The sequence below is a fragment of the Accipiter gentilis genome, chromosome 8 (genome assembly GCF_929443795.1).
Source record: "Accipiter gentilis chromosome 8, bAccGen1.1, whole genome shotgun sequence".
NCBI classification, from domain to species: Eukaryota; Metazoa; Chordata; class Aves; order Accipitriformes; family Accipitridae; genus Astur; species Astur gentilis.
This window is the reverse complement of record NC_064887.1, coordinates 40,573,816-40,596,579: the sequence shown is the minus strand read 5'-3', so window position 1 is coordinate 40,596,579 and position 22,764 is coordinate 40,573,816. Positions and strand designations below refer to the sequence as shown.

At 42.9% G+C, this 22,764-nt stretch overlaps 1 protein-coding gene and 1 long non-coding RNA gene across 2 annotated transcripts; one reads left to right on the top strand and one right to left on the bottom strand.

The window, feature by feature from the left end:
• Nucleotides 1-5,081: 5,081 nt before the first annotated feature.
• On the bottom strand, nt 5,082-11,879 carry NMRK2 (nicotinamide riboside kinase 2). The gene is made up of 8 exons (XM_049808283.1): nt 11,709-11,879; nt 10,166-10,256; nt 8,691-8,739; nt 8,324-8,495; nt 6,586-6,657; nt 5,954-6,060; nt 5,453-5,538; nt 5,082-5,347 (listed from the first exon to the last, which is right to left on the bottom strand). Exons 1-7 carry the CDS (start codon nt 11,732-11,734, stop codon nt 5,453-5,455), a joined length of 603 nt encoding a protein of 200 aa, XP_049664240.1. The 5' UTR covers nt 11,735-11,879; the 3' UTR covers nt 5,082-5,347.
• Nucleotides 11,880-15,887: 4,008 nt separating this feature from the next.
• Nucleotides 15,888-20,078, top strand: LOC126041907 (uncharacterized). The gene is made up of 3 exons (XR_007507022.1): nt 15,888-16,196; nt 17,257-17,515; nt 18,861-20,078. It is a non-coding gene; the product is annotated as an uncharacterized LOC126041907 (long non-coding RNA).
• The last annotated feature ends 2,686 nt before the right edge of the window (nt 20,079-22,764 follow it).

Genomic DNA, 22,764 nt, shown 5'->3' with positions numbered 1-22,764 from the left:
GCGACCGCCTTGGCTCCTGCCATGGGAGAACGGGTGGTGGGAAGGGGGCAAGGACATGCTGGGGGGTGACAGCTCCTCTGCTGTACCCCCAGATGGTGTTTGTACTCCCATCCAAAAGGGATTTTGTTAATCTGGGAGGAGAAAGGCTTTTTTTTTTTGCCTTATCAGCCTCAATGCTGATGGGCAAGCTCCCTGCGGCCTTGGAGGGGGCTTTGGGAATGGGGCTGGGTTGCAGGATGCTCCTAGGCTGGGGGAGCCCCCAGCCTCTCTTGCCTTGGACCCTGGGGGAGGTCTGGGGGGCTCAGGGAAGGTTGGGGGCTGGTCCTGGGAACTGGAGAAGGTCTGTGGGGTTTGAGGAGGTCCCTGGGGCTCAGGGAAGGCCCTTGATGCGGGGAGGATCCCAGGGTTTCTGTGGAGTCCCTAACCTTTTCCCCAGGGATCCTCCTTTTGCAGGAAGCCAGATTCCATTTTGCATGGGAACAGAGTGGATAAGGAATTAGCCCCAATATTGTCTGGGCCAGGAAGGGCTGCTGGGTTCTGGCATCACCAGGAGATGCGCCGGCGAGTGCGGGAGAGCAGCTGGTGGCTGGGGCCAGGGGGCCAGCAGGGGCTGGACCCTGTCCTCTCGCCCCGGCCTCCTGGAGATGGGGGGGGGGATGGACAAGGTCCCCAACCACTGTTTTCCGTAGAGCATTCTGAGAACACCAGGGCCAGGTTTCCACTGGGAGCACCGGGGGGTTTCCGGCTGCTCACAACTCCATGGCGATGGAGCCAAGATCCAGCTGAATTTGATCTGGGGGAATCACCGGCCAAATCCCAGTGGACGGCAGGCGTCCTTTTCGCTCGCCGGCACCCACGACGGGGAGGGCAGCAGCGGGTTTTCCTCTGGCCGGGCTCTAGGCCGAGGGGATTTGCTCAATTTAGGCTTTATTTGTCACTCCAGTGGCCCCCCCCAGCTCCCCGGGGGACTGGGGTGGCAGTGAGGTGGGCACAGCCTGGGCAGAGGGGCTGTGCCCGGTGCCCGCATCTGTGCCAGCCGTCGGGCAGCCCCGCATGCCGGCCGCTGTCTGCTGACGTCCTGCGAGGTGTAGGTTTCATCCCAACCCGCGGGGCACGCGGGCACATGGATAATTTTAGTCTGCCCCGTTTTTCCAGGCCAAGGTGCTTGGCATCCAGGGGTGACAACGTGACCACATGGCTGGTGGCATCATCCCAGGGCAGAGCAGGATCTGTGCCGTGGCTCCAGGGTGCTGGACAGAGGCTCCGGCCATGGTGTGGGACACCGGAGCCTGGCTGGGGGGGGCCTGGGACCATCATCATCCCCCTGGACACTGGAGTTTGGGAGGAAGCTTTGGGGTCCAGATTTGGCTGGAGTCCTGGGCATTTGATCCGCTGTCGCAGAGCTGATTCATCACCAGAGCCGATGTGTGAAAGGATGTATGGAAATCCTATAGCAACAGTTGTTCTCGAGCTGTGCAAAGTTCACATAGTGCTAAGGCTTCTCAGATGCTCGGCGTGCCGTGGGTTTCTGTTTCACACTCCTGAAAGGCTCTTGGAAGCTCCTGGCCATTCACCCTGGCTGGCACGGCCGTCTCCTCCCCAGCCACCCGGCAGGTATGCTGCTCTGGAGGGGGTGGTAGCAAGAGATCTCATTGTGGTGGATTCACAAGATAACACCAGAATGTTTTTTAAAAAGTAGAATTCGAGGTGGGTTTTGTTGCCACTGCGCTCAAGGGTGACCTACTTTAGAGGGTTTTAAGTTGCAGAGTACTGGCATGAGTTCAGCAGGCTGCACGATGTACCACGTACAGCTGCAAAGAAGGGGGAAAATACCTACCGCTCACTGTGAGGAGGATTTACTGGGGAGAAAGTGTTCAGGAGATAAATACTGTGAGAACTCAGCTAATACTAAACACTACAGGAACTAGGGTGGTGCTCAGAAATGAGGGGATGTGCTGGTCCCCAGGAGATTTCAGTGATGTGAGGTACTGGGATGTTCTGCCTCAGTTCCCCTCTTTGCAACTGGAGCTAACGCTGCCCTAGGTTGTTTTATATTCTCTGTGGGCAGAGAATACCAAAGCACCTTTTTTAGGCTTTGATTTTTGCTTTCTAGAGGCTGGCTTGAAGCAAGCATGATTTCTTTTCCCTTGTATGTCTTCATGAAAGCAAAATGGTTTTGTACGGCTTATCAGGTGAGGGTCAAACCTATCTGTTAAGACAGGGGAAACCCTGATGGAAATAATATGCCAGATCTTGCTGGAGAGCTGGGGCTGCTTTTTCTTCTGCCGGTGAGCAAAGCTGCAGCTAATCTGTGGGAGACACTCCATGTAACGATGTCAAATGGACTTACAAGGTATCGGTGACAAGTCGCAGCACACTGTCCCTCGCCTGGGCATTCCTCAGCTTTGCCATTGACGAGCGCCCAGCTGTGTAATGGTGTAATTATAGTTTTGCGGGTCTCTCCAGGCATGCATGGGGTTGCACACAAGGAAATATGCCTTTTTATAGCTTGTGGAAGTGTGGGTGATGCCATCAGTATCTGTGTCTCGTTTCTGGCTGTGGCGTCCCTGTTCTGGCCAGACAATCGGAAAATATCAGTGTAACACAAGGACAGGGTAGTGGATCTGACTTACTGCTGCTCTCACTTCTGGCTGCTTCACAAGGCTGTTTAAGACATCCCTTGAAATAGGCTTGGTGGGTTTTTGGGTGACTTCTTGCTAATCTGTGGCAGCTGCTTTTCTGGACCAATGTTTCTAATTAAGGCATGCTCAAAAATCTTCTAAGTGAGCTGTGCTAACACCACAGCCAAGTTATTTTAGTGCCCAAAAGATCACCACACTCATCCCACGTGAGAGGTTTTGTACTTAAACGTGGTGAACCTTTTATGCGTGGTGTGCCGCGTGTGCTTTAGTACATCAGTTTAATGGCACTTCCTATCTTTAGCTGGTGTATTTCGATAGCGGGTTGACAGATCTCAACACACTCACCTATCTCACCAAAGTATTTAAGCTCAATTAGTTACCAGGCACAGAGCGGTGTGGAGAGTTTATTATTAGCTTGGAGCTAGCCGCTAGCCGAGGACAACGCTGCAACCAGGTCTTCATTCTGGGTTGGTCTCATTTGGAGAAAAGGAGGCTGAGGGGCGACCTCGTTTCTCTCTGCAGCTTCCGGAGGAGGGGATGTGGAGAGGGAGGTGCAGCGCTTTTCTCCCTGGGATCCAGGGACAGGACATGTGGGAATGGTTCAAAGCTGCATCAGGGAGGTTCAGACCAGACATCAGGAAGCATTTCTTTACCAAGAGGGTGGTCAAACCCTGGAGCAGGCTTCCTTGAGGGGTGGTCGGTGTTTAAGAGGCATTTGGACAATGCCCTTAAGAACATGCTCTAACTTTTGGTCAGCCCTGAAGCAGTCAGGCAGTTGGACTAGATGATCGTTGTAGGTCCCTTCCAACTGAACTATTCTAATCTATTCTACAGCCACGGTGAGCTGCATTTGTCCCTGGCTCACGCAAGTCCAGATGTTGCCCCAGGTGTGCCTGGTGGCAGCACAGACCAATCTGAGCAGACAGGGCAAAGAGGAGATAACATTTTTTGTGGCGCTTACCATTGTGTCACTCATGCTTCCCACCAGGCTGCCCGGGTGAAGGTCACCACTTGGCTCATGGGTGGAGGTTCTGCCTAAAAGCCTGGTGAAGAATAGGAGTTGTGCTGTTCTTAAAGTGGGAAACTCAGGCAGAGTGTTGTTCTCAAAGAAAGTATGTGATCAGCAGGAAGATAAAGGGCTACCACTCAGTTTTGTTTCAGGAACAATATCCCCATTCCTTCTCAAGCATGTTATGATTTATTTCAGTATTCCAATTGTGTGTTTGCCAAATTACTCTTGTGCTATCTTGCTTAGAGTGGGAGGCTTTTTTTGTCTCACTGAAATACTGAGAAAAAGCCTATCATCAGCAGTAAAACTACTGCCACTGATATTTTACTTACAGTTTTGCTATAAAGGGAGGACATGGATGAACAATAAGTCTGTGGACTTTCTACAAACTTACTAGAAGCATGTGCAAAAGCAGAAGCTCCTGTACTTACATTTTACAGAGTTGCAATGTGGTACCTGGCACTTTAACACAGGATTTTGCCAGAAGCGTACAACCTGCTTGGGTATGAGCTCCTTTGTGGGACACATTTTGAAGGCAGATTACACAGGGGTATAAAGGACAGCTCCCTACAGCACAGATTTCTTACAACTTTTTCACAGCAAGTTAATGAAAAGTCTATTGGTAAATAGACTGCACGTGTGCTCCAAGGACATGTTTAAATGCTGTCTGTTTCAAACTGAAATTAGGATGGCATTGTCAGTACAAATTCCTGAAGGGAGTTTCCCAAGGTAGCACAATTTTAAGATGAGGCTGCTACTCTCATTCCCTGAGAAATCTCACCAATTTGCCCTCTGGATTTTAAATCCATACATAGAGCCATTTCCACCTCTTGAGGCTCAGCTAGCTGGAGAACTTAGGACCAAATAACATCCTTGTTTAGATCACAAAAGGCAGAACTAGAGGCTTCTGTCCAAACTTCCCACCTTGGGAGCAGTTGACTATTGTGCAAAACAAGCCATAGTATCTTTACATGCTAATTTGTTTTGAGTGTGAAGTGAGAAACACCATGAAGCTGAGGCTGACATAAACCTGGTTTCATACCAGCACTTTAAAAATATCTGAAGTGCTGTTCACCTCCCATAATCACCTCCAAGAATCTCACTCTTGTTGGGATGTCAGAACTGGGCTTCCAGGCCAGTGTTATCACTTAAACCAAAGCAGCAACACACAAAAGGTTTGAGGCCATACAGGTATGACATTTCAAATGCTATATGAAAAAGCAGGGGCTCTTGGTGTGTTTGGGGGAGTTTTTTGCCTATTTCTACTACAGTAAAGGTGACTGACATATTAAAACAGGACCTCAAAAAAAAAGGAAAGAGATTTTAAGTTGATTTTTACTGAATTTTAGAGATGACATTACAAACAAGCCATTACATAAAGACTTAATATCTGCAGAAGCACATAAGCAGAAGAGTCAGTTCTCCTAATACAGCTCCACTTGTTCTATTATAAAAATGTGTTTTCAACGTATGTTTAAGCCAGTGGAATACAAAATAATAATAAAAAAGCAAACCACAAAACAAAACAATCCTGTCCATCACAGTTGTGAATAAGTTATCTTCATTTTTCAATTATATACAAAAGATACTTTCCAAAGGACAGTATAAGAAGAGTTTACATAAATAAACCCCTCATTCCAACTAATAAGTACTATTTACATCATTCTGTACATGGGTCTTTCAGGTCTTCGAGACCCTGAAAAGCAAGAGGGGAAAGCGTGACTATCCAAGCGTAAGGGCAGGTTGTTTCCAGCAGTCAGTCCCTCATGTTTTACCCTCTCAGAAGCAGGGATCTATTTACCTATAAGCAATTTAAAAGCTTGTTGTGAATATCTTCAAAGACTTGATTGTAAAGTTCATCTCTAGACTTCAGTCCATCTAAATAAACTGAAAGAAGAAGATGGAGTCAGACTGTAGGTTTCTGATCAGAACAAAATTTCTGTAGTTTAAAAATCTTTCATGCTCTATTGACCCAAATGACAGCTTATTTTCCAATTCGAAAAACAGAACCATCATGAAAAGCTATGGCCCACAAAATCTCTTATCCCATTATAAAGAACGTGGGTTTTGTCCATGTCATCCCCCCCACACACACCCCGTGTTTATAATGCGAAACAAAGGAAGGAAGTTCTTAGCTATAGAACTGTATATATTTATCTGGACAGAAAGTAGGCCAGGATTACAACTTAGTAGTAAAAATAGTGCCTTGCATCATTACAGTTAAAGTTTCCTCGAATTAAATTACCGACTTCCTTAAAATCCAAAGTATGGTCCCAAAGGATTCATATTTAGGAAGGCTTACCAACATCAACACCACAGTCCTCCATTTCTTTCCTGTGTTTTAAGTACATGGGCCAGACATGTCCATCAAAGAGACCCGGTGGGTCAGGAACAGTGTAGTTACGTGTACTGCAAATATCAAAAGGAAAAAAGAACATTAGGACTACTGGGATCACACTGCCTCTTGCATACTGCTGAAGCCTGAAGTTCATCTGAGAGCTGCTCAGTTGCATTTATGTAAAAGCTGACTGTCACAGTCCAATTTCTCATCGATACCAGTCTGTGTTTTGCAACAAGTTTATTTTAGCACCCAAAGTGAATACAGAAGCTACAGGTAGCCAATGAAAGCAAAGCAAGCAGTGTCTGGGGGTTCACTGATGCTCACGGGGAAGCATGCAGCGACTCTTGTTCGTTTTGTGCCAATGTACTGATCTCCATACAACCCACACAAAGGGAACTGCCAGGTCTAAAGTTTCAGAAAATGCCACACAGAAGTCTCTTTCTCCACTTACATTAAAATTTTCAACTGTAATGCCAATTCATAATTCCAATATATCCCCTTAATAGTAACATAAAGGTAGTCTGAAGGCTTTCCTCTAGTAGATAGTCTTTATTGGAAGGAAGGATTAGACTTACATCAAAGAATCTTCTTACCTTCTCCTCCTTTTGCATTCATCGTATGGAACTGCCAGGTAGTAGCGTATGTCAAATAGGTCTATCAGTGGTCTAGGGTAGGGCAGAAAGAAAGAATGTGTCTATTTTTTTCTGACAGCAAAAAGTGTTCAAACGCCCCTGAAAGCCATACAAATCTTTCTACATCTCTCGTATTTGTGTCTATCATAGACAACAGAAGCATAAGTGTTTTCATTAAGACACAAGATAACATACAGTAGGTTTATTTGTAGCTACATAACACAGAGAATGCTGTTTTCTGAAGGTCAGAATGGTATGCCAGGTACTTTTACCACCCAAATACCTGCTACTAGTTACTGTGGAAGATTAGACACTAGGCTGGGAAGACCTGGGGTATGAACCGTGACTCATTCTAGATCATTTCAGATACTGCTTGCAGTAGACCAAAGTTGTGATTCATCAATTTGATATGAAATGACTTATCAAACCACCTGGCCTGTTGTGGTGAAGCAAGCTGTCAAAATGTACCAAATCTGTGTGTCCATGCACAAGGCAGCTCATCAGCTCATGTTCTTTTCCAGAAATACAGGGGGTTAGCTTTGCTGCAGCTTACTGCATTGCACTCTTATTAGGCTGAAGAAAATAAACCCTGAAAAATCCTTAAAGCAAATCTAGTTTGAACCTGGTGGGACTGACAGACTTCTAAAAGCCTGCTGAGCATTGCATAAAGGCTTGATATAGTATGAACTGAGCAAGCTCCAGGTCCATGGATTAAATACTCCCTTTGGACTAAGGAAAGGCTCCCATTAACAAGTTGGGGCGCTTCAGAGGTATTTGTAACCTTCAGGAGAGACACCAAGAGTTACGTCCTCAGGGACAGGCCAAGAACACCCGGCAGTTTGCCAGCGTGATCTCCAGTTGGCCGTTCTTGGCATGATAGTCCGAGACTGCCATTTTATATTTTCCATTCAGTTTGGAAAGCCAGAATGGTGCTGCTTGTCTTATGGTACAGCTTATAAACAACTCCGGTTTTGCTAAGTGTCATGCACAGCTTGTTCTCTTGAAAGAGTTTTGTAAACAGAAGTCTAGTTTGGAGCCAATAATCCTTTGCTTGTCACGTTTATAGCATGCAGTTTTCTGACATTTTATATATTTAGCTATTGGAAGTTTTCTCTCTTCACAGCTAGTCTAGTCTCCCCATCTTCCTGCCAAGCTTTTTTTCCCCATATAAAAAACAAACAACAAAAAAACCCAAACAAAAAACAGGTTGATCTTTGCTCCAATGTACAATTAATTACTAAGCTCAATTTAGTCAGTGTTAAACAAGCACGTGTATCACATGAGAACTATTCCTAAATTCCAGGAGAGATTCCAAGGAGCAAATGCAGAATGGATTATCTCCTTGTTCTCATCAATGACCTTTTCAGGTCAAGGTTTAGGCATGGTGGTGGGAGACCAGGAGGGAAGCCTGCATCTTCACTGCTGGCTCAGTATTTACAGGTTTGGTCTAAAGCTTCCCATGCCCTAGAATTCAAAGCTGTGCCCTAAATGAGAACTTCCTATGTTACCTTGAGAAAGTTACCTTGTGCACTTCACTTTTACCAGCATTTACTGGTCAATTTTACATGAGACAAATTCTTACACATAATACCTCAGAACAAGACAGGAAGGGTATATTAGTAAAAAGGAAGTTTTAGTCCTGGCACTAGGGATCTAGTGTTCTTCCCTGGCAAACCATTAATAGTTCCCCAAACCTTACTTGTAATTATAAAGCAGGAAGCCTTCAATGACCAATATATGGATATCTTTGGAGGCTGGCTCTTTAGAGCCAGGCGTAACATTCACCCCGTGGGAACGGGCAAACTTCACTGGGTTCTCAATCCATGCACGCACAGTGCTCACCATTGCCTCCATATCCAAGGAGTCCAACACTAGTTAGAAGAAAGGGGGTGGGTGGGAAAAAGGTATACAATCAAATACCATGAACCACAGAGGCTTGAAAGTATAATATAGAATGAACTTGTAAAATTGAAGTTACATAAATTTACTGTTAAATCTTAATAATTAAAAAGAAATACTTAGGAAAAATATACATTACTGCATCCTATAGCGAACACTGCTCTTACCATCCCATTGTTTAAAGCCGTCTTCCCCGACTTCTATTTGATCTTGTGGCTGAAATATAGTGAGCAATAAAACATTGCTGCAAACTCAGCGTGATCAGTTACCTAAGATCCGATCACAACCTGGACACTACTGCAATACACAACAAAGCAAGTGTTCACTTAAAACAATTACAGACCCTGTTTGGACTACATAAAAATTTAAGTTCCCATCTTTCACCAACCCCAAGAACTTTGAAAAGCTTTCTTGGCTCAGTCAAGCCACTTTGGACAAAGAGTTCTAGATTAATGATTTGATATGGTGGTATTAGCCAAAATACTACAGGCCTCTGTTCATAAGTCAACATAAGAACTTAAAATGCAAATACAGTGTTAAGTAACTGCTAAAATTTACATGTTCAAGAATAGCTATTTTAACTCCTAACGGCTCTAATAAAAATGCAGGTCAGCATAGCATGACTTCTGGTCACTTAGTTACAGCTTTACTTGTACTAGCATTTGCAAGCTAAACTGACAAGTGAGAAGCTATAGATCTTTATGGAAAGTCAGACAGAATTCCTCCTCTACTTTAAGGGCTTGTATCTGACCAAATTTGTGCACGAGGCTTCTTGCAAAGAAGCTCTTCCAAACAAGCGTCTCATTCCTGTTTCACATGGCATGTGTTCCTGCAAAGGCAGGACAAACCAACCAGGTGGCTGCCGATGCCAGAGCACCTTGCGTGGTGGCATGGAGCTCCATACAACTTCAAATATGTTGCCACATCTCTTGGACTTCCACATATGGTGGGGTCCAGCTGTATAGTAATTCCCACAGCATGGCTGAAGCCTACAGTGTTTAGTAACGCAGTTCTGATCTGACGACTTCCCCTGCTGCTCTCCCAGGCTCAGTGCAGAAGGCACCAGGTCAGCACAGTTATTCTGTATTGATCTTTAGCTATCTTTTAATTGGGTTTCTGACACGGAGCTGTCAAAGCTCCCCAATACAACTGTCCTTCTATATTTAAAGCAGTGTAGGGGTGCTTAAATCCTGAAGTAGTATTTAGAAGAAACATTCTTATTTAAATTAAACAAGGAGGAAAACCCAACATAGAGAAAATGGTTTGTGCAGAGTACATTAAATAACCTCTAACTTAAATCAGTAGTTTGACCTAAAGTTAGATCTGCTGTGAAAATTAAAGGAAGGTTGTGCTGCAACTGTTCTGTGCTTGGCTGTGCCAAGCTCCGTTTCTGTGGAAGCTGACACATACATTTGTAAAGGTCAGCATTGCTTCACTTGTCCAAAGTAATTTAAAAAATTAAATACATATATTTAAGGGGAAAAAAAAGTAAAAATCAGAAAGTTTGTTGCTCCTAAGCTGTCAAAACTTACTTGGAAAACATGCACAAGGATATAAAAGTTACATGGAGGACCTACTACAACTATCACTACGCATACAAGCAGCAGTTAATGTTTTAAACAAGGGGAGGAGCTCAGCTTACCTTGAAGAAATCATCCTGATGAACCACACAGCAGTTGGGGAGCGCCTTGATGATTCTGTTGGTCAAGGTGGTTTTACCACCGTTGGTGACACTGCACGGAGAGGTGAGAAGGAGGCGGGAGAACCGCATTAGAGCCGCTAGGACCCCTCCCGCCCGGAAGAACCGCTAGGACCCCCCCCGCCATAGCCCTCAGCGGGACGCTCTGAGGGGAGGCGAACCCCGCGCCCAGCCCATTTGAATTTCCCGCCTCGCCGGCGCCACGGCGCGCGTTGGCCGCCGATTGGCTGCGACTACCCTCCGCCCCGCCCTTTCCCCGCCAGCAAGTGGCGGTGTCCGGCGCGCGCGCGCGCCCTCGCAGGCCCGGCGGGCGGCTCGCGCCGCTCCTAACGGCCGCGGCGCTTCCCGCCGCGCTGCAACGGCCGCGCTGTGAGGGAGCGCGTGGCCGCGCCGCCATCTCTGTCCACCTCAGAGCGGCTGCCCGGGGCTCCCCCACCTCTGCCAATCTGCCCGAGCTGGGCCAACCTTCGGCGGGCACTCTCCTCAAGATGGAGGAGGCTGGGCGGCTCCAACCGCTCAGCTGCCCTCCCTGCGGGGGCCCTGTCAGCCCCCGCGGGGGGCTTTGGTGAACGCTGGCTCCTCGCCCCGCTGGGGCCCGGCCGGTCTGCCCCCGCGTAGGGAGCTGGCAGCTTCCGAGGTACAAGCCCTTGCCGGCGTTCATTGCCCGAAAACACCCTGGCTCGTTAGGAGGCTTACGGTCACCAGCTTAAGAAGCCCATGAAAGTAAGGCTTGCGAAAATTGCTTTTTAAAAATGCTTTAAATGAATAATGAATGAGGGGAGCTCGCTCTTTTCTCAGAGTATGACTCAGACTTCGTTATACCTGCAAAACCCGTTTTAATATAAAAGGCTTGAATAATTTTCCTCTCTAAAGCAGGGAGCCGTCAAGTCTGAATATGCTTACTCCTAATTTATTATTCAAAAGCTATAGAAGTCTCATGCTGTCTTTAATCCATGTTCTAATTCAAGGTCTTGCCCGGTGGCAGTTTTGCAAACCCTTCTGCAGTCGGCAGGGATGTGCCAAGCTCTGTCACCCTGTCCTAGAGCACACACAGGCTTTCTTCAACTTTGCTGGAGAAAAGAAAAGCTTTCTGTACACACACACACTCCTTTATTTGAAGCAGCGTTTTTTCCTCTTTGTCTTTCAGAGAAGCTTTAAAAGCCTAATTTAGTGTTGAAAACATCCTTTTTCACACTTGAGGTACACCACTCCATCTGACCTACAAATTTACCTGAAATATTTTTTTTTTCTATTTCAGCATATCTCCTGTTAATCCTATGAAAGTTTGGTAAATGCCACCCTGCAGAGCTTTCTGTATTTAAGCAGCACAAGTGAGGAGTCAGCAAGTTGCATCATTTTTAGACTCCTGTAATATTATTTTATAGTCAAATATACAATCGCTAAGCCTTAGATCATCTTAACATACAACAATTAAATGGGAAGAAAAAGCAGTGTATATATATACACAATATTAACAGGAACTCACCCTCCGATGCCTATGATGTATTTCATCTTTGTAGAGTTGCCTCCTTAGCAGGAACGCAGTGAGAAAAAAACAAATTTAGAAGCGCTGAAATTACTTTCAGCAGAAAAACCCTACAGCTGATTCTCTTCTTTCTATTCCCCCCACCCACTCAATCCTGCCTTGCCTTACTCTTTCATTGAAGAAAAAGGCGGGTTTGCCTCTAATTTATAGGGCCCCACTGCAGCGCCCTGCCCTCCCTCCCCGCCGTTTCCCCGCCCTGCCTGCTGATGGAAAAGCCCTGTGACTATCATGAGCCCAAGATGTCATATTTTCGACCTGGGATTAGCCAATCCTCACCTCGGTGGATGGGGTCATGCGCGCTGCAGCTGCACCTGTTTTTGCAACCCTTGTGGACCCCCACTCCGCTGCCCTTGCTGGCTTTGCTATAAATAGCTTTTTGGCAAGCTCTTCCTTTGCCTAAATTAGTAATGGGGTAGGTAGAAATGTCACCCCTTTTCACAATTCCTTTGGGAGTTCTGGGAAAGGCACAGAGGTGTGTGAGGATATAATTCAGTGTTGGTTTGGTTTTTTTTTTTCCCTTCAAGCCAGGCAAGCTATCTGTTTGCCTTCCTCTTCATTTTTCCCAATTCCTATTTGATTATTTGCAATGCATCCATGAATGTCACGAGAAGGATTTTTTTTGTTTCTATAACCTTGATAGGGAAGGCAAGGGAGCCAATTTTTTTTTTTTTTTTACTCCTATTAGTGAAGTTGTTCAGAGAAAGGAACATGCAGAAGCTGATGAGTGAATCCATTTGGACCATTATCCTCTGAACCTTTAGGAGGAGCTTTTTGAACAGCTTATTCTTTATACATAGACACAAAGTCATAAAATGATACTAGCTTTCCAGAGGGCTGCCTCCTCCACAGTTTACTCATGTATTGTAGAGCTTTTTAAGGTAAGTTAATTCTAGCTGGACTGCTTCCTTGAGTAAATACCTCTCACCATGTGTACATGTCGTGGAACCTGTGCTTTAATTTTAATTGTTTCGGATGCTTCTAAAATCAGGGCTGTCTTGAGAGATGTTAGGTGAAGGTAGAGTTAGCAATACTTCTGAATGTTTGGGTTTTTTTGTTTGGCTTTTTTTTCCAGATGAACATGTGAAGTATATAGTATACATTTTTTAATTAATATCTTTTCTAATGGATCTTAAATCATCCAAACCATTGTATCCCTTTGTTCTTCCTTTTTACAAAAACAGTCTATGGAAGCATTAAAAGGCATACTTAAAGATTCCTTGTCCTACAGTGGTTTGTGAAGTAATTGTAAAAAACTTAGTGACACAAATGTCTGGGTGTGTCGTGTCCTGTTCGTTTTCTTTACAGCTTTGGGGTCTGCAGAGCTGGTTCTTGCATCATGATTTTGTACTGATAGATGTGTGTGCAGCATATGAGTGTTGGCATGGGGATTGCCCCTGGCTGAAGGTGAATACAGAAGCTGTTGTTAGAGTGGGGTGGTTTTCACTGTGCTTGAAGGAGTAGACCGATGCTGTTCCTATTCTAGTTTTTTTTGTAGTGCCTCTATCATTTGCTCACTGGCTACAAAGTATTGTCCCTTGAGCTTTTCAGCTGTTACAGGGTAAAATCCACATATCCAGAATTTAACCATCAAGAATCTGAGGAAAGTGTTTTTGAAGGAGTATTCCCAAAAATCACTCCAGAGGGCCGGCTGGGGTGCAGCTCCAGCATCACAGGCAGTCGCTAATCCAGGCTATTGAGATGCACCTCAGGGCTCACGGCTGCCTAGATGTGCAGAGGTACATTTTGTGGAGCTTTCCAATATACAGTGGTTTTGGAGCTATATAGGCCGGTTGTTCCCCAAGTAATACAAAATCCTTAGGAGCCTATAGAACATTTTAGTTCTGGCAGTTAATGGCATCTCTTTTGGCCCACATGGTATCCTGTGGCTTAGTCACCTCACACCTTTATTAATATCCCCAGTATTTTGTGCATACCTTTTCCTCAGATTGGGTAATTGTTTGACATCATTAAGTTTTATTCAGAGCAACTGGTCCCAAGCTGTATTTAACTTGAATTTTTCTGCTTCTATTTCAGGCCTGAAGAAGGTTTTTGTGGCCTCTAATCTTGTTTGTCTCACCCCAGCTATGTCTGTTGATCTAATAAAAGATGTTACTTTTCCCTACAAAACTATTTTATGCTCATCAGCCATGAGGTCAAGCCCATTTGATAAAATGAATAAACATGGACCACAACTTAGAAGATTATTAACTGTCAGAGGTGTAAAATTCTGGAAGTCTTGCAATAGAGATATTGAAGGCAAGAAAAGAAATTGATTTTAAGATAGAGCCTGGTAAATTTATGAATGGGATTATAGTGAATGGTCTTTTCCAGTTTATTATGCAGTCTTAATTCTGTGTGTTTAATGAATAGACCACAGCCAGTGTTTCAACTGTACACTATTTGATTGATCCTGGAGACATCACTTGCAAATTATACTTCATCATCATTTCCAAGGTAGCTACGTAAAATGATCGTTCCAGAGAAATTCAGAGCTTAAATTCTTGAATATGAATGAGACATGACTCTCAGGGAAGTTAGATCTCCAGCAGCAGCCCATCACTTTAAGCACAGCACAGCATTTGCAGAGGAGAGTCACCAAGTCAGCCTCTCAGCTGGTGTGAATTGTCATTGTGCACTGAAGTGGAGCAATGCTAATTTACACCAACTGAAAATTTGACCTAGGATTAGCTCTCTGTTCAATTTTTTCATGTCCTTCACTGTGTTTCTCTTCTGTCGGTGAGATAGGAAGGTGTTTTGGTTAAGAAAGCAAACAGTGTGTTACTTCAGTGTTTATTTTACCACATTTGACCTGACATGCTAGGCAAAAACTGGGCGGCTTGGAAGTTGTATAAAAGTTAGGAGAGGATGCTGGTCTCGGCTACCTCTAATCCAGTCCTTTTTACATTGGAGTCATGCTAATCCAAATATTTTTGGACTGTGCCATCCTCGAGGTGAGTGAAAATTGTATTCTGCCCTGTTGGATTTACTAATATGAATGGGCTTCAGAAATACAGGTTGTGTTTTTGCATTAAAAAAAATGAGTATTTGGCCTAAGATGTATCAAAAGAAACAATACATTTCTAGTATAGATAGCAAACAAAAAATAATTCTGGCAGTAGTAGCAGCAGCAATTCCAGATACTAAAGTATTGGCTGCGTTGTGTGGGATCAGTGAATTCCAGAACAGTGAAGTCCCACTATCTCTATAAAGAATGTTAAAACTCTGTTTCTTCTGAAAACTGGAGGAATGAAGGACAGAAGGCACATTTTTTTGTTGTTGGGTTTTGGGTTTGGGTTTTTTATTTTTTTTAAGCTTACAGTTGCAAATCTTGTTCATGTAGCCTTCAGTGTCAAAGCTCTTTTTTTTTTTTAAGCCTTTTCTTCATAGTCCTTCAGTGCTCCTGTGGATGTGTCTGGCTTTTCCTGAGTTTGTTTTTAAACTACTTGACATTTCTGTCAAGTAGGTTTTTCTGTCACCTGTATTCATACTCATGTACCAAACATGCACTGAAATTGTATTCACCCACATAGCTCAAATTCTCAGATTCCTGAATGGCCTCAGACTTGCAGTTCCTTTAGGTGGTGGCATGTGCCTGCCTGTATTTGGAGATCTCTGGCATTTCAGCTGTCTGCTTCCCAAAGAACAAAAAAGACCTTGTACAAAAAACTGTCGGAAATGAATGGTGACAGTTACACTTGCCAGCTACAACAAACTTTACCCAACCTGTAAAAATATGTCTATGCAAATGCCAAGTGTTCATATATGCTTTTTTTAGCAAGTTGTTAGCCACATTTCTCAGTGAGTTATGTATTGGTCATCTGAAACTTCCTTTTTTTGGGGCTTGTTTATCCTGCAGATACGTTATCTACTTGACACTTTACGAATACAAATACCATTCAACAATGTGCTTCAATCAAAGATAGAAAATGTTCCCTCTCTTTATGTTATTTTTAGAATACTAATGTTTACCAAAAGTTTAATGTTATTCTTTTTTAAAACTAAGATAAATTTGGCAGAAGCCAAATTTCATGGAGGCATCATGACATCATTTCCTTGGAATAGTTTAGTTTCTGTGTGTCCACTGACCTTTCTGTTCCAGAATATGACTCATTTATTCTAAAGCTTTATTTCAGAATGTAAATCCTTCACTAATCATAAGACATTGTTTATGGTATGAGCAAGGTTATGCCAAGGTTTCTTCTGCTAGAGACCCCGGGGGAGGGGGCTGGATGAGATGGCATACCAACTAGTGAATGAACAGGCAAAGGAATGAGAGTAATTTTCACTTGTGAATTTTTAAATCATGGGTTTATTTATTCTTTCCAGAACACTGTGTTAGCTGGGTTGCTAAGAGAGTCCTTCTCCAAGGCTTTGGAGGCCGCTCGTATCTTAACAATGCAAAAACTGTCATACCCCCTCTGGAGGAAGGTAAGCTTTTATTTTAAACAGAAACGAGGGAGAGAACATCAACAGAACAGTACTTCACTGTGAACTGCCAGTGACTACAACAGCTAACAGTAAGGAAAATTAGACTAGTAGAATAACAAGCTTAAATAGTATAATGCTTTACTAGCTGGCATCTTGTCACAGTGATATGCAGAGTGGCTGGCAGCCAGGAGCTGCCACTGTCGGTGGTGATATTTTCTGCCACTGCTGCAGCTGATCCCACGGCTGCCGTTGGTGGCAGAGGATCTGTAGTCCCATGGAGGAGGCAGGGACAGAGTGGCAGACAGGTCATACTCTGAGAATTTAGACAAGATGGGATCGAGGAGAAGCAGCTGTGCACACAAGGAAAATACAGGTGAAAACGTTTCAGTGTATCATTACTTTGGGGATGTGGGATTAATCCAGAAAAAATATTCTAGACAGAAGGAAAAGCGATGGGGCCTGAATGAAAGGACAAGAGGGTATGTGTAAAGGGAACAGATTAAGAGGTAATCTGAAGTGAAGACTCAGTGAGGGAAGAGAAAACTGGAGCCTAAAGGCAGCCAGCTCGTTACTGAAGAAGTCCAATCAGAGATGGAGAAATTCTAAATTCTCAGTTCCCAAAGTATCAGGCTCTGCAGTTGTTTTACTCCCCACGCTGCACTTCCTGATTGGAGCCCTTGGGAACTGTTGACCACAATGTTCCAAGAAAGGATCCTCCTTAGATTTCAGTGGCCTACATGAGGAATTTACTTCATGGGATTAGTGCATATAGAGGCAAAAAGAATTAAGATGTGCAAGAAATGCTTCTATTTTGTATCTGCGTGGTGCCAGCCAGGTAAAATTCCTGTGCCAGTAATTCCAGGGATAAATTTTTAAAAAGATGCCAGACATTTCTAGTGTCATTTGACAGCTGGTGTATGTTTGTAGATATGTGACATTGTTAAATTAGTTAGTCCTGATCTGTCTGTTGCTATAAATTGTATAGTCGGTAGCAATGAATTAGAAGCATTTTTAAAAAGTAATAGAATCCCAGTTTTTAACTCTCTGGTTTATATTCTAGGAGAGATAATGTTGAATCTTGCTCCCCATGCAGTTGAATCTTTTGGCCAATGTAGATTGTACTGATGGATGAGAGCAGAGGAAGTAAGCAAAACTTGAAGGTAGTTTGGAAAATGAAGAAGGGTGGAGAATGAATAAGGCATGAAGTAAGCGTTCAAGCTTTTTGCAGCACACACACAGTGAAGAAGCTGAGCTATAAGGCATGTTGTTAATGTGTGATGATTCATCCAGCGCTCCAAAATATTCCGACAGTTTTTCAGGTATGTTTGACAGGCTTTTCAAAATCAGTCTGAATAGGTAATACACAGACAATAGAGGAAGGTTTTCCTTTTTTTGCTGTTAAAAGCTCATCCTTGCCCATGCTGCTTCATTCTGAGATTGGTAGGGCTAAGCCAACTCTCAGGTTTTGAGGCAGGTTTTGAGATTTCCCTGTGCTCTGTCCCTTGCTACCCTGTTGTCTATGAAATTCCCAGGCTACAGTCTTCCCACTCTACCACACTCCACCTGCCTGTTGGAGAAAGTCTCTGTCTCAATGGGATTTCACAAGAGGAAACAGAGAAGCTCTTTGCATTGGTATAGCTGATATAAAGGAGCCTTGAGAGAGTGAGGAATTCAGCTGGGGTCGGGGAGAGGAGAAAGGCAGGCAAGCACAGGGTTCCCATTTTTCTCTTTAGCTTTTGTGTGTTGTTTGTCCCTACCTAAACTTTCTTACCAATTCTAAATGTTACCAAAGATTTTTCTGCTCTTTTCTGCATTCTTAGCATTCTTTGCTGCTTCTTGCTGACCCTTCCTCCTGCACCGTCCCATTTCCTGCATGACTGGTTCCTGTGAGATGCTTCAGTGTGGTCCCTGTCAGAATGTCATGATGCCCTTTAATCCCATGTCACTCAGACATATGGAACTAAGCATATTCTGGACTGCAGCCTTTCAGCCTCAGCCTTGAAAGCCACTTGCCATAGAGTTTACAATGGCTCACTTGTCCTCTGAGTTATTTTGGCTTCAGTTTGGGTTATTTTGAGTTCTGTTTTAAAGAAACAGAAAATATCAGTCCTGATCCTCATATAGGATATACACATATAGTGTATACTGTAGTATACACTCGTTCTTCTGATAACATGTAAGAAAAATCAGGGTGCTTCAGTGTATTGTAGCTGCTTATCCAGACATAACCCTGGGGCAAAAGACAAGTACACACAGCAGGGTGTGCAGGGCTAACGCTATGAAAATATTTTAGAAAGGAAATGCTGTAAATAGAAGACATGTTAATGAATGCACATTTCTCTTCTGTTCTGTGTGGTTCTCTTCTGTTTGATGCCATTAATACCTGTCTTGCTACTCTTCGCTTATGGCCATGCTAAATATGTCCAGTTCTGTGCTAAGAACAGAGCCTATGCTGCCTTTTTGTGCTCCCCTTGTCTGCCTTGGCTAGAGGTAGCTGAAAAAAAGAACAAAATGCTCCCTTCGCTAGGAGTGAACTGCCTGCCTTCATGGTCATTGTGACATGCAGATACCGGATCCAAACTGGATGGCAGAACAATTCCCTCCTGTTTTCTTGAATCGGTGTACTTCTCGGTGCTAGTCCTTGTACATTTGATCTCATTTCAGGGGCATGAAGGTGCTTGGGGCTGGGCTGCATCTGCCACAGCTGCAAGATGCCAGGAGGAGCTTACAGACCAGTTCTGTCCCAAAGGGAGCATAGTTCCAGTGATGTAGGAAGATCGTTTCTTACATCCACCCGAGTCAACCTGAAGATGGGGTTCATCCTGCTCTGCCATCCCAAAGTTTAGGGAGTGATGCCATCCAGAGCTGGCTGTGGGACGGATAGGCTGAGTCTTCCTCCAGAGGTGCCTATTTCTACCTGTTGGCCATGGGCCACTACAGTGATCGCACAAACTTAGCTTACAGGTGTAACTCGATGATGGCTGAGATTCGGGGAAAGATCCTGCGCAGGAAGATGATCTTCACTGAATAAATGAAGTTGCTGTGGAGGCATTTTATAAAAATAATTCAGTTCTCTTGGTAGATTTACTGTTGTGACTAATGTTTTGTAAGACTATTTTTGTTGTTAAAGACAGACAGAAAAAGGATATCAATCTTCAATTTTAGTCAAAACCTGTGACAGCAACACCATACACAGACCAGTTATTTTCATTACCAGTTGGTTGGGGTTTTTTTGGGTGTGGCTTTTGGTTTTGGTTTTTTTTTTGTGATGGGTTAAAACTTGGTCACACACACTGTGTTCATATTGCAGTTTCCCATGCTGAGTGACTGCCTCAGGCTAAGGGTTTTGATAAGTTTTTGCCAAAATACGTTGAGGGCTTGATATAATGAGTTTAGCAAAAACTCACTGTTTTGATTATAGGTCTATATAATTAATTTACTTTTAGTTTACTTTGGAAAAAAAATTCCACAAAAATAGACATAGACAACAAGCTACATTAAAATAATTTTAACACTGCAAAATTAACACACCTATGAGCTGGGTGCCCTGTGTAAAAGAATGTTTCATTTAGCATGTAATTAATGACTGTGTTGTAAGACACAAACGGAAAAGGTTGATAGCCTTTAAATTCTTAATATGGATCTTAAGAAATGTTCCTTCAAATGGATTTTTGTGGATGTAATCTTTTCAAAGAGGCCATATTTGGAATTTAGAACATAGTTCATGGTGGTAGAATTATTAATCATTAACCTTGATTTTTTTGACTGCAGTATGATGTACTAATAACAATCAAAACACAAGAAATAAGGCAATAGAAATTTTTGGCATTTAAAGAATTAAAAAAATGTTAAAATGGAGTAATATGATGTGAGAATACTGACTGTCCTTTGTCTGATGTGAGGAGTTATCTGGATTTGGGAGATTGTAGGTTGTTTGGGGCAGGATGGGGGACACTAAGAACAGAATCAAGTTTATTTTGATGCTGTGCTGCTTGCTTAACAATAACAGTAGGAGTCACTGCCTTTACATTCAAGCCCAGTCAGTCTTTAGCTCAAGTGCTCTCACAATTAGTTTTTCTCAAAGCTATGTTCTGAGCACTTATTAGCAATGTTGTCCAATCCCTACCCATAATTTCTCCTTTCTTTCTATTCCAGGTACAAAATCTAATTCTAACAGCTCACATTTGGGCATTATTAACTTTTATCTAGAGGCTGAGCTTTCCGTTGTGGCTGTTCTCTGATGGACTAAAAAAAGTACAACCAATCTAAAATTAATTTTAACTGGAATGTATTGGCTTTCTCTCCTGCTTCAAATCTCTTCTCAAAACTCAGCTCTTCAGCTAGCATTCCCTTGTTAATCTCCTGTCTTATGTTACCGAGGGAAACTGACTGCTTTTGATCATATTAGATTGTTAAACAAAAGGTCAAGTAAACAAAAAGTCTCAAACACCCTGAGAAGTTAACCCAAGGTGACAAGTTGAATGATCAAAGTACTGAACTCCTGTGTGCTAAAAAAAAGTAGGAATGTTCTATCACTTTCTTTCAGTTGCATTATCACTTCAGTTTCCTCCTCTAGGTTGTGATTCATTCAACTAGCACTCTAAAAGATACATGCGTAGTGTAAAGCTGGGTATTTAGCTACATCTCTTATCAGTGGAGAGAAAGAGGCCTCACCACAGAGTGATTCATTCCATCCTAAGACAGGTGAAATAGTCTCTTTTCATCAGCTGTGGAGGGAATCTAAAACTAATTTACACTCTGTATCTAATTTTTAGACTGATAAAATTAGGTGAGATTAATCTCATCCCTAGTGTTGATGTTAATTGTTTTAAGATGGGAATCTTGGTTTCTATCTGTGGTGCATCATGATTAGCAATGATGGCAAACACCTCAAATAGTCTGTGCTGTAATTAGCTTGTTCTTGAATATTGCTTCATTCAGGAACCTCAGTCATTTTGAAGGGAAGAACAGTCGCATAATGCACATGTGGGAGAAGAGACTTCCACTTGGGTGACAGTTTAGTTCACAACTCTTGTAACAGGAGAGGTTTCAGTACTGAGCAGGAGTGGGAAAATACTTTTCATTCAAACTGCAAAAGTGAGGTCTAGGTGGAAAGTGATTTTATGTTTTGAAGGAAAGGCAAGCTTTTAAAAATATTTTAAAATCACAAAATATGGTGATGTTATAATGTTTTTTTTCTGTGTTAAAATTAGAGCTGGTGATGGAATAAATGTTAGATTCATAAGGGCAGCATGCATTTAGGGGGGTTCAGGCACCTAATTCAAAGAAAATGAGTCATGAAAACTAACCGTGCGGTTGATGGAGAGTTTATAGTGTCTAAACTTTCATTAGAAAAATATCTGGAAAATTTACTTGATGTTCTGCTATTGATCTTAATCACAGTTGCCACCATCTTGGTTAAAAGGAATATAAATATACCTGGATCACATGTCTAATCAATAAAAGTGAAGTAATTGTCCTAACTCTTACATCCGCTGAAAGGCCTGATCTGGTACCTTCAGAGCAGACTTGATTTACAGGATTAGCCATGCATCCAACACAGTGTTGCAGCAGAGGTTTGCATATACACACTTAAGACAAATATAGCACAGGTAAATTAAGCAGCGACAAGAACAGTAAACAGTCTTAAACTTTTCTTTCTTGTACTGCTAAAAACCCTCAAACCAACAATGTAATCTTAATATATTTACAAGATTCTAGGTTTTTTTGAGCGCTTCTTCTCTCTGTCTTTTAAACGACCGCCAGTTTGTTGGCAGAGGTCTGTTAAAATGTCTCTTCTAGGGAATATTCTTAGCTTTTAAAGCCTGCTAAATGAAAATAATGATATGAAACTGCAATCAGTCGAATAGAGGAATATAATGTGTCTAATGGAAAACTACAGTGAAGGGTGATTAAAGGGTATGTTTTCTTTTGAGGAAGGACATCTTGTCTTCTGATTGGGAAACTTTGTTGCTTTGGTAGGGTAGCAGCTAATCCCATTTCTTGTGGCATAGTGTAGTCATAACACCATGAGCTTTTGAACTTTGTCTGCTGTATTGGTTACATTCTTTGTGCTTAGAGCTGGGTTTTAGCATATCTCAACCAAGACTCCCTGTCTCCTTTTGTCTGGTCAGCGTTGACCAGATTCCTTCATGACACACCGCTGGATGCTAGTGGTCTTTTGGTGCAAGGCCACTTGAAATATTTTAAAAGTGTTTCATTCATAACCTAAAAACATGTGCCAACATTAGAGGCACTGCGAAAGCAAGTAACTACATTATTTTATCGTATGCTGCCTAGGGTTAGCAGCATACTACTCTTACACCCCTGGAACGACAGGTTCCTGTATTGTTATCATCCACACAAATTTAATATTTAAGATACAGCATTGCAATTCCTTCTACAAACTTTTGTATATAAATTTAACAAAAAATCAGAGAGGATGAGCAGAAAAAAATGTTGTAGATACTAATGTGATCGGGGTAGAAGTTTTTTGGTGACAATAAAATCATAGCAAAAAATCTGCTTTCATACATACATACAGTAAAAGTGTAGCCCTAGGAATATA

What these genes read in the sequence shown, in the direction of transcription:
- NMRK2 (XM_049808283.1), bottom strand. Translation starts at nt 11,734, where the DNA reads ATGAAATACATCATAGGCATCGGAGG. An exon ending in ATCAGGATGATTTCTTCAAG is followed by an intron (nt 8,740 to 10,165) that starts GTAAGCTGAGCT and finishes ACTATATTTCAG; the next exon opens with CCACAAGATCAAATAGAAGT. An exon ending in GAATGCAAAAGGAGGAGAAG is followed by an intron (nt 6,061 to 6,585) that starts GTAAGAAGATTC and finishes TGATATTTGCAG; the next exon opens with TACACGTAACTACACTGTTC.